Source organism: Hylobates moloch, unplaced genomic scaffold (genome assembly GCF_009828535.3).
Source record: "Hylobates moloch isolate HMO894 unplaced genomic scaffold, HMol_V3 SCAFFOLD_5, whole genome shotgun sequence".
In the NCBI taxonomy this organism is placed as follows: Eukaryota; Metazoa; Chordata; class Mammalia; order Primates; family Hylobatidae; genus Hylobates; species Hylobates moloch.
In genome coordinates, this window is record NW_026652280.1 from 75158989 (window position 1) to 75171240 (window position 12252).

A 12252-nucleotide genomic window follows, 5' to 3' on the forward strand; every position below is an offset into this window, starting at 1 on the left:
CTCTTTAGTTTAATTAGATCCCATTTGTCAATTCTGGCTTTTGTTGCCATTGCTTTTGGCGTTTTAGACATGAAGTCCTTGCCCATTCCTATGTCCTGAATGGTAATGCCTAGGTTTTCTTCTAGGGTTTTTATGGTTTTATGAGACTGAATCTCGCTCTGTCACCCAGGCTGGAGTGCAGGGGCACGATCTCGGCTCATTGCAAGCTCTGCCTCCCGGGTTCACGCCAGTCTCCTGCCTCAGCCTCCTCCCGAGTAGCTGGGACTACAGGCGCCTGCTACCACGCCCGGCTAATTTTTTGTATTTTTAGTAGAGACGGGGTTTCACCATGTTGGCCAGGATGGTCTCGATCTGTTGACCTCGTGATCCACCCACCTCTGCCTCCCAAAGTGCTGGGATTACAAGCGTGAGCCACTGTGCCTGGCCTGATATTTTTTATCTATATGTCTTTCAATTTATCATTCTACATCTATAGGGGTATGTGGAATGTAGATGAACAGAGTGTGTTAAGGGCTTGAAGAGATGAAGTGTTAATTTCTTTGTTATTTTCATGATTTTAAATGCTTTCCAAAAGACCTTAGGAAGCACAACAAAGTTTCAAAGTTTTGAACACTTTGAACAGAACGTTCAGACAATAATTTTCAGAGATTGAACTAAATATACCTCCAGGACAATAAGGAATTTATGGATTGATTATTATTTGCTTACTGCTCAACAGGTTGTTGAGTTTCAGATATAAGGGTGCATCTTTGGTACAATCCAAATCATTACTTTGTAGCCTTGTAAAGCTCAACTGCAAGATAACTAACTTTGATTGAGTGTATACCAGGACTACTTACTAAAATTATAAATTTCATAAAATCTAAAACGAAGTATAAAAAGTAAATCAAAAGATTTTGACTTGTTTCCCATATGTTAAAATAACTTTTGCTATCCATTATTAATTCGTTATTATACTTTGGTTCAGGATAGCAACCTGCCCTTTAAGTGGTTATTTTTTGCCTTTTAAACAAATTGGGTCTCAAAAGATCAACCATTACATAATTGCTCATGCTTGTGAAACATCATTGTGTCTTTGGTTTAGAATTGTTAAAAATGATGTAATTCAATGAGAATATTCTAGAGGGACCAACAGATTATACAAAATATATTCACAACACTTAAGTAATGTTAAGTATTGTTGACATTCACAGAATTTGCCTAAGGATACATTGGACTCTTGTTGGTTATTGTGCATTACTCAAAAGCAAGATGTAGTGGGAAGGAAATCAAGGTAATTGAGGTAGAAAAATGTGGTTTCAGGTAACACAAACTTTGTATTCATTTGTTCGTTTATTCTGCTATTATTTAAAGTGTCTACTAATTGCTGAGTCCTGCTAAGTATTGGGGAAAATATAGATCTTTGCTTATTGAGAATTAAAAAATTTAAAGTAGCTTACAAACAAATTAAGAGATGACTAGATTGTTGGAGGTAATAATTGGGAGATGATAAAACACCTCTAGAATGAAGCAAAATTTCACCTCAGATTTGATAAGTGGAAAGATAGTAGCCAGCCAGAGGAAGAAAGATATAAAGGAAGGAGAATTCTGGCCAAACTATATTCAAAGTCCATGGTCACATCTGAGAAACTGATGGTAAGCAACATGGTTGGTGCACGGGGATTACATAAACGAAATTGCAAGAAAGGAGACTAGTTTACAAAGAAGAGCTTATTTAGGAAAACTTTAATAAATCAGGCTAAGAAGTTTGGGCTGTAGTCCAAGGCTAATGGGAAACAGAAAGCTAGGATTTGCATGTTAGAAAGTACCCTCAAGGTGCCATATGGATAGAGGGTGGCAAAACTGCAGGGAAGATAACAGTTAGAGGGTAACAATCCAGAGCTGTTATTTGAGGCTCTAATAAGGAAAATATAGAGGATATTAGAAGTAGACAGACTTCAAAATTTAGACTAAATCAGTAGCATTCACTTATGGTTTATTAGTGGATATTAGAGGGACATATGAATTTTTGTTTTTGTTTTTAAACTGTATGGCAGATGACACCATTTAGTGAGTTATAAAATATATCCTCCAAGGCATGTGAGTGGGGTTGGGTGGCTTTTGAAATGATGACTCCTCTTTGAACATGTTAAATTTAGGTAAATCTGGAATATATAATATAATTTGTCTGAAAAGCAAGTAGATATGTCTACAAAGAGTTCAAAGGAGAAATGTGACCTGGAGATCTAGACATCTGCATGGCAGCACATCAACAATGATCCCCATAGCATCAGATGATAGCTAACAAGAATATGCAAAAAAGACATGGTTTGGCTTCAGAAATAACTGTAAAGTAATAGGGTTATTTAAATCATAAACAAAGAAGTACAGCCATCAAGGGAAGTAAAAAGTAGACTGAAAGATGGGAAAACCCAGAGACTCTGATGGCTTGGAAAGCAACAAAATAATGGCTTTCATGAGGAAAGGTAATGCTAATGATGTCTGATGCTACAGAGAAGTCAAATTTTTAAATATTCATTGGATTTGAGAGAAAAGAGAACGTTGGTGAACTGGAGAGAGTAATTATGTTGCAATGCTAAAAAAAATAAATACAAGAGATTGATGTACAAACGTGAAGGATGCAGTGAACACTGGTAACTTTTTCTGGTACTAAAAGAATGAAGAGAAGAATAAAGGTGAAGGAATAAAGGTAGAGGAGTAGTAGATTGATGGGAGAGATTTAATAGATTAGGAGAGGAAGGAGATGTAGAAGGCCAAAGAGAACGGAGCCAAAATATAAGTTTAGGTATGAGAAACAGGAGACCTCCCCAATCCCCCACCCCCACCAAAACATGTAACAAGAATAGATGTGGAAGCAGGTAATTTCACACAACTGATGACAAGAAGTAGAGAAATTTCTATTTTATTATTTTAGTTCCCATTTTAAATATCAAAAAGTGTAGCATCTGCTTAGCATATATGGCAGGAGTAGTATAGATAGACTTAAAAGTGTTGAAATAGCAATATACAGATTGGGAGAAAGACCTTGGTTAAGGAAAAGTCAGTCAAGTAAGTAAGTTGCTGATTTTGAATATAAGTTTGTAATAGTTCACTTTTTCTTAACTGTTGTTCTTGATAGTTCAGATTTCATTGTGAAGAGAACATCACAAAATACCTAGATTTGGGTATATCTAAAAAAATAGGGCAAGGAAATGTTGGATGTTGGGAAGGGTAGTTGAAGCAATATATCATGGAGACTAAGCTGTATAGGGGAAGAATTGAAAAAATAAAGTGACAAAATAAATGAGTATTTTATGATGTTTAAGGAATAGTGATATGTGTGAATAAGTGAAGACCTGTAGTCATAACTGAGGTGAAAAGAGAAGGGCAGAAGTTTGTGATCATAAGAAAATATTTCAATTTTGGATATCTAGCATTTGATAAACTTGTAGACAAATAATTTTAAACATGGAACCATGGGAGTGGAAAGCTGAAGTGGAATGGTGATGGGGTCACTGATAAAAATAATCAATAATCGGAAAAGCCATATGTTAAATGCATCACGTTCATGGGAACTAATGACAACTTTGTGACAGGACAGAGTGATCTTGGTGTCAACATTCTGAATAAATAACAAGGACTGGCCTGGAAATATGTAAGTGACTGTTAAGGTTTGGCTCTGTGTCCCCACCCAAATCTCATCTTTAATTGTAATCCTCATAATCTCCACGTGTCAAGGGAGGAACATAGTGGGAGGTGATTGAATCATGGGGATGGTTTTCCCAATGTGGTTCACATGATAGTGAGTGAGTTTTCATGAGATCTGATGGTTTCATAAGTGTTTGACAGTTTCTCCTTTGCACACACACTTTCCTGCCACCTTGTTAAGATACCTACTTCCACTTCTGCCATGATTGCAAGTTTCCTGAGGCCTCCCCAGCCATGCAGAACTGTGAAACAATTAAACCGCCTTTGTTTATAAATTATCCAGTCTCGAGTAGTATCTTTATAGCAGTAAGAACAGACTAATACAGTAAATTGATGCCAGAAGTGGGTTACTGCTGTAAAGATACTTGAAGAATGTGGAAGTGACACTGGAACTGGGTAATGGCCAGAGGTTGGAACAGTTTGGAGAGCTTAGAAGAAGGAAGAAAGATATGGAAAAGTTTGGAGCTTCCAATTGTTGAATGTTTTTGACCAAAATTCTGACAGTTATGTGAACAATGAAGTCCAGGCCAAATTGTTCTCAGATGGAGATGAGGAATTTATTGGGAACTAGAGTAAAAGTCACTCATGCTATGCTTTAGCAAAGAGACTGGTGGCATTTTTTTTTCCCCTGCCCTGGAGATCTGTGGAACTTCAAACTTGAGAGGTATTTAGGGTATCTGGCAGAAGAAATTTTTAAGCAGCAAAGCACTCAAGACAAGACCTGGATTATTATGAAACCATTCAGTTTTATGCATTCCAAAGATATGGCTTCAAATTGGAACTTTTGTTCAAAAGGGAAGCAGAGCACACAAGCTGAGAAAATTTGCAGCCTGATGATATGGTAAAAAAGAAAAACCCATTTTCTGGGCAGGAATTCAAGCTGACTGTAGAAATTTGCATAAATAACGAGGAGTCTAATGTTAATCATCAAGACAAAGGGAGAAATGTCTCCAGGGCAAGTCCGAGACCTTCACAGAAGTTCCTCCCATCACAGACTCAGAGGCCTAAGAGAGAAAAACGGTTTTGTGGGCCAGACCCAGGGCCCCACTGCTGCTCTGTGCAGCCTTGAGACTTGGCACCCTATGTCTCAGCCATGGCTAAAAGGGGCCAACATACAGATTAGGCCGTTGCTTCAGAAGCTGCAAGCCCCAAGCCTTGGCAGCTTCCATGTGGTGTTGGGCCTATGGGTGAGCAGAAGTCAAGAATTCAGGTTTGGCAACCTCCAATTAGATGTCAGAGGATGTATGGAAATGCCTGGCTGTCAAAGCAAAAGTTTGCTGTGGGGGGTGGAGCTCTCATGGAGAACCTCTGCTAGGGTAATGTGAAAGGAAAGTGTGGGTTGGAGCTCCCACACAGAATCCCCACTGGAGCACTCTCTAGTGGAGCCAAGAGAAGAGGGCCATCATCCTCCAGACACCAGAATGGCAGATCCACTAACAGCTTGCACCATGCACCTGGAAAAGCTTCCGACACCCAATGGCAACCCATGAAAGCAGCTGGGAGGGGGGCTGTACCCTGCGAAGCCACAGGGGTGGGGCTGCCCAAGGCCATGGGAGCCCACCTCTTGCATCAGCATGACATGGACGTGAAACATGGAGCCAAAGGATATTAATTTGGAGCCTTAAGATTTAATGACTGCCTGATGGATTTTGGGCTTGCATGGGGCCTGCAGCCCCTTTGTTTTGATTAATTTTTCCCATTTGGAAAGAGTGTATTTACCCAACGCCTGTACCCCCATTGTATCTTGAAAGAAACTAACTTGTTTTTGATTTTCCAGGCTCATAGGCAGAAGGGACTTTCTTTGTCTCAGATGATACTTGGACTGTACAATATTGAGTTAATGCTAAAATGAGTTAAGACTTTGGGGGACTACTGGGAAATCATGATTGGTTTTGGAATGTGAAAATACATGAGATTTGGCAGGGGTCAGGTGCAGAATTATATGGTTTGAGTCTGTGTCCCCACTCAAATCTCATCTCATATTGTAATACACATAATCTTCACATGTCAAGGGAGGGACCTAGTGGGAGGTTATCGGACCATGGGTGTGGTTTCCCCCATGCTGTTTTCATGATAGTGAGTTAGTTCTCACAAGATCTGATGGTTTCATAAGTGTTTGACAGTTCCTCCTTCGCATGTACATTCTCTCCTGCTGCCTTGTGAAGAAAGTGCCTGTTTCCTCTTCCACCATCATTGTAAATTACCCAGTCTTGAGTAGTATCTTTACAGCAGTGTGAGAATGGACTAATACAGTGACAAAGCATATAAGTGTGTAAGCTTCAAAGCATCAAGGGAATTGACACAAATGCAAGATGTAATTATCAATATGCAGCAATTTTCCAAGCACCAGCAATGCCTTATCCCACCTGCCATATTTGAAATGTGTGGAGAATTTTAAATTGAGCATGGAAATGGCCTAAGGAAAAACAGGTTTTCAAGGAGTAGCCAAGTTCTATTTTAAGAAATAAAAAATCAAATGATTGAAGATGTTGGAGAGTCTGGTAATATCAGAGCAAAAGACACACAGGTTTCAATTCAGCACAGCAATGTAAGTACTAAAAAGAGAGCCAGGAGAGGTAAGGATTAGAGATTACAATTTAGACAGACAATGGAAGAACACTTCAAAATATTCCAAAAAAGATTAAGCTCCTACAATCATCAATATGAAGAGATTACACACAGGCTTCTGCAGAGTAAGCCTCAATCTAAATAATATTAATGCTATCAAGAGATAAAATTGATTTACTTGGCAAACAGTATGAGATAGTCACTACCTGAAGCACTTGGCATGGATGAATTCATTGATTGCTTTTTCAAAGTTGCCTTGATCTCTGGTTGATGTGGAAATTCTTGCCTTTCTGATAATTTGCATCAACTATGGATTGAGGTTAGAGAGTCACAGACTAGCTAATGAGTTATTCTGCTTCACCTCATGCCAGTCATGAAGCATGAAGAGGGCTTAAGTTCTCAGCTTCAGTTTCCATATGTGAAAATAAAGATGATAGTCATAGGGCCATTATATAGGCTAGATATAAAGATAATCTAAGCTAGAATAATACAAAAAATTAAATTTATATCACTTCCATTCAAGTGAAGATCATTAAATGCTGGCTACTTTTAATTAGCCAGGAACCAGGTTGTACTTTTACACGCTCATTCTAGAATTGTTTACTTCTCCTGCTTTGCATTTGGATGTTTTAAGAAACATGACAAATGTGTTTTTTGAATCTCTTAATGCATTTATAATCCTGTTACGAATATTTTTAAAAGCAAGTCTATTCACATTTTTAAGCATTTTTCTTTCTCTCTTTAATTCACGAATAATACGTAACATTTGAAGAAAAACTAAAAATTATTGATAGATAAAAGAAAAAATAAAAATTAAAAAAATTATTCTGAATGTGTTATAAAGAGATTATCTGTACCCATAATTTTTAGGACCTTTCATATACCTACTGTGCAATATTTTTTTAAGCTTATTATTTCCTGTGAATTAAAATTTTCCAAAAGAATTAGTACAATTTTATTTAAAGTGATCCAATTTAAAAAAAATATTTTTGAAAAGGGACAAGGTCTCATTACATTGCCTTGGTTGTTCTTGAATTCCTGGGACCAAGTGATTCTCCTGCTTTGGCCTCTCAAAGAGTTGGGATACAGGTGTTAGCCACCATGTCCAGCCCCAGTAATTTTAAAATGCTTTGTGTTATCTGTGTTCAAATAACTCTCTATCTTGATTTTCTCTTATTAAAAGAAAGACATGACATAGATCATTCAATTATGTAAACCTTTAACATATCTTCTTTCTATCTTTACAAATCTCCACAGAAATGCATGTTTTGGAATTTCTACTTGGGACAAATTATTTTATTCTGAAAGCAGAACTAGCCTGAAGATGTTCCTTTCAACGTGTTCAACATAAGATCAGGGCGGGTCAGAACCATCTCCTAACATCTGCTTGATTATTTCCAACGGGAACACGATTACTCAGAACGTGTGCTCTAAAGGGTTTTCTGGAAGAAAACTTTTATACCTACTCAATGGCCAAAGGCAATCATCCAACAGTGTATGAGTTTATCCTCTTGGGGCTCACAGATAATGCAGAGCTTGAAGTCACTCTCTTTGGTATATTCCTTGTAGTGTACTTTGATAGCTTTATGGGCAATCTCAGTTTGATTATGCTAATCCAAATCAGTCCTCAGCTTCATACACCCATGTATTTTTTCCTCAGCCATCTGGCTTTTGTTGATTTTTCTTTTACTTCATCTGTCACCCCAAATACCTTGGTAAATTTTCTGTGTGAAGTTAAAAGTATAACATTTTATGCATGTGCCATTCAGGTATGCTGCTTCATCACATTTGTAGTTTGTGAATTATATTTGCTCTCAATCATGGCATATGATCAGTATCTTGCCATCTGTAACCGTTTACTTTATGTCATTCTCATTCCTAGAAAACTCTATATTAAAATGATTGCTAGCACATATGAGCATGGATTCACTGTGGGACTTGTACAGACAGTGGCAACATTCTACTTGTCTTTTGTGACTCCAGCGTGATCAACCACTTCTACTCTGATGGTGTTCCTTTAGTGGCTCTGGCTTGTTCTGACACTCATGTCAAAGAGCTGATGTTGTTAATCATTGCTGGGTTCAATACTCTCTGCTCTCTAGTAATTGTGCTGATTTCTTATGGTTTCATTTTCTTTGCCATCCTGAGGATACATTCTGCTGAAGGGAGACAGAAAGCATTTTCTACCTGTGCTTCCCACCTGACCTCCATCACAATATTTTATGGAACAATCATTTTTATGTACCTGCAGCCCAAGTCAAGCCATTCCCTGAATATGGATAAAGTTGCTTCTCTGTTTAATGTGGTAGTGATTCCTATGTTAAACCCACTGATCTATAGCCTAAGAAATCAAGAGGTAAAAAAAGCACTAAAGAGAATTATAGAAAAGTTATGTTTGGCTGTCAAATAACCTAAAAATCCCTAGACAGAGGCAAAACCCAGGACTTTGAGTTGTGTCTTATCTAGAGACATTGGTGGTAAATGACAGAGCCAAATTCCATAGTTTGGCTGCTCAAAATCACTCAGGGTATGTTTCATCCACTATGTCGTTCTCCGTAGTTTCCACGTAAAATGCATTGGGTAAATTTTATGTCATTGACTTGTAAAAGAAAAGGAAAGAGAGAGAGAGAGAGAATCTTACTCCTCTCTGAACAACACAGCTTCATCAATAATGAAGTAAACAGCATTGGGAAATAGCTGTTTTATTTAAATCATGTGTGATATTTGAATTATATTAAAGTTCAACATCTGTTATCTTACATTTCAAATTTGCTGCACAGATTATCTGGAAAGAATGTCAAAATCTAAATAGCAAGGATGCTTTTCTTGGTTTTAAGACTGGATAATTTCCTTAGCACTCTACTTTCTCTGCATTCTACTGGGAAGGGTAGCACTAGCAGTTACCATGAATTCCATATCCATTTGGAAAACTAGAGCCATTTCACACCCTTATAATTCACTGCCTGCTCTATATAAGCATCTGATTAGTAACTGGACTCTTCAAACAGTCTGACTAGTAATTTTAGCTTTTGTGATAATCAACTGTTGTTATTGGTAAATTATTTCACATTTTGTACCTAGTTTCCTCATCTTCAAAATGCGCTTGTAGTTTCTATCTCTTGGACTGATTGTGAAGAATAAATAACATTATAAATATAGAGCTTTGCAAAGTTCCTAGCATACAGCTGGTACTTCACATATGGTATGTATTACACTTAATTATTGACATTGTTATTATACCAATTATTTCTCTTATTTGGCCTTGGATAATAAGGTAATAAAGTTTGAGATAGCTGGCAATATGATATTTTTATTTTAAAATCAACAAAAAGAAAATATAAAAGTTAAGGAGCTATTTTATTGTGCTATTTTAAAATAAATTTAATTCTTTTAAATTTCATCGTGTGTGTGTACCGATAGACATATTTTAAAATAATTTTTTTAGGTTCCTTCATAGTTGTTACTTAAAATACGCATTTTAAAAAAATAAAACCACTTTTGTTTAATTTAACAAAGACTAGATTAGTAAATTATGAATTTATTGAGCTCCTAATTTTTCAAAGTACGAATGAGCTACCAACTACTGAGTGCTTTTCTTGTATCAAATTCTGGGTGAAGTGTTTAAAATGGATTGCCTCAGCTAATTTTTACAACATTGAATGGAGATGAGTATTTATTCAAGGTGGACCACTAATCAGTTGTAGATACAAAAATAAATTATATAAAAATTTTGTTTACAAGAAAATGTATTAAGGGTCGTTCACCAATAATAATAAAGTTGATATTTACCAAGGCTCTTTTCGGTGCCAGTCATCATGCCAAGGCCTTCACACATGTTTCTACTACATGCCCATACTGCAGCTTGTGCAATAAGTATGCTTCTTGTTTTATAAGTAATTTGAGCTTTACATATTATACACTAGAAGTATCAAAACTCAAATCTGGGGCCAAATCTTTCTGGAATCAAGCATGTTCTCCACTGACCTTAGACACGGCTAAAGACCTATATTTTTTGTCAGCCTCTGTATTCTATACCCAGATAGAGAAACATCATAGAGATCACAAACAGAAGGATGACAAATACAAATATTAATTTAAATATGCCTGGAGACTGAATAGTGTTTATTTCAATGTTTAGGCTGAAAGGCTGGTGTTTCAGGAGATGAACCCAGTGACCTGGAGCAATTTTCAGATGATAGTTTTAGAGGCTGCACAGAACTGCATGTATCCGCTCAAGAATAAACAGAAAAAATATATCTATTGAGTAAAGTTGAATTTCTTAGCTCATTTCCCTTAGAAAACCTAGGTTTATCTCAATATGTGATTGTTAATAGTAGGGAATTATAACTCTCTAAAGACATGAAGAATTTAATTAATGTTTAAACATTGCTACTGTAAATAATTCTATGAATTAGGCAGGTGCAGTGAAACCACAGAAGATCGTTGTCCTCCAGGTGAGTTTTCAGGATTTATAGACCTGAATCTCACTACCTGTAAAAAGAGAGACTGTCTATGACTCTTTTATTTGTCATGGCTCTGGTATGTGAGAATATTGTGTATATCCATCCATATAAATATACACTCACAAGACAAAGTGTGGAGAGTAGAAAAACCAGGTTTCTCTGTTAAACTTGTTTTAAAAGCCAGGTAATTCACTCCACTCACAAGGTTCTAAAAGCACCTCATGGTAGCATATCTGAGTCATTTATAAAGAAAGTACAGAAGAGGAAATAATCACAGTATATTGCAAACCTCAAATTGTGTTTTATGTAATGGCTGCAAGTATCATAATATCCTTGTAAAATCGAAAAAATATAGGATAATTTTAAACTACTATTTTTTCTGAAATGTCAAAATAATAAAAATATATCATATCATTACTTTTTGATCATATGTCATCATCTACAAGGGTGACTGAATAAATAGCAGGCAGAAATAAATTACATAATAACCTAGGATAATTTCTAATTGAACAAATATGCAACTACAATGAAGGTGCTTATTTTAAAAAGTTATTTCTTATAAAATATGTTCTTCCAATTGTATTTTTTAAAAATCTGATAATGACACATTTAAATCCAATTAACCTCATTCTTAACACCCATGGTGTTAAAAAAAATTCAGATACACCTAAATTTGCATTTAGAATTTTCAAATTGCTAGTTATGTGACCTTCAATTTAGAAATGAAACTTCACACCTATCTTATGTTTATTTGATTGTAGTAAGTAGGACTACTTGACTAATTAGCCTTGGAGACCTTAAGGAATTTATTTTTTAATAGACCTTAATGAATTTATTTTTTAATAGTTGGTTTTTTAGTTTTATTTGGTTTGGATTTTTTTTTAGACAGAGAGAGAGAGACAAGGTCTCACTATGTTGCCCAGGCTGGTCTTGAACTCCTGGGCTCAAGCAATCCTCCCACCCTTGACTCCCAAAGTGCTGGTACTACAGGTGTGAGCCACTGTGCCAGGCCAAATAAATTCATTTCTAACTTTATATAACAAATATTTATATACCTAAGGCTTCCAAAACACTTATTATCACTGGATATTTTTCTAAGCATTTCATAAATATTAACCTGCACAATCCTTAAAAGAAGAGCAATGAGTTAGGTCCTATTATTTCCTAGACTTGGAAAAAAAGTCACACAAAATTTAGCTCAATTTTCCAAGGTTGCAGAGCTAATATGAAAGAAATGGTGTTCAAACTCAATCTTGTTTCAGCATCCCAAACTCTAACAAAAACATGCTGCTGCCTTTGATTTAAATACACCTATGAGTGTTTGCATATATGATGTGTCGCTGTTTGTATTTGAACGTGGTTTCAGTGGTCTGCCAAGACTGTGATGGCCTGAATTGGATGCTTTAATTCGTACTGATTTTTCATGATCTGCCTGGCTTTCGTAGAAAATGTCAAGGTCTGTTAAAGTAACAGCTACACTTTCAGTTCATTGGGAAATAATTACAAGAAAAAGTTTGATTTATTTCCTGCTTGT

The 12252-nt window shown here is 36.2% G+C and overlaps 1 protein-coding gene across 1 annotated transcript; it reads left to right on the plus strand.

Annotated features, from left to right (window-relative positions):
* The first annotated feature begins 7685 nt into the window (after window positions 1-7685).
* Window positions 7686-8665, plus strand: LOC116468168 (olfactory receptor 5AL1-like). Its single transcript, XM_032151773.1, is given in 2 exon segments — window positions 7686-8220; window positions 8223-8665. Coding segments are annotated over 2 exon segments (939 nt in total). The 5' UTR covers window positions 7686-7724.
* The last annotated feature ends 3587 nt before the right edge of the window (window positions 8666-12252 follow it).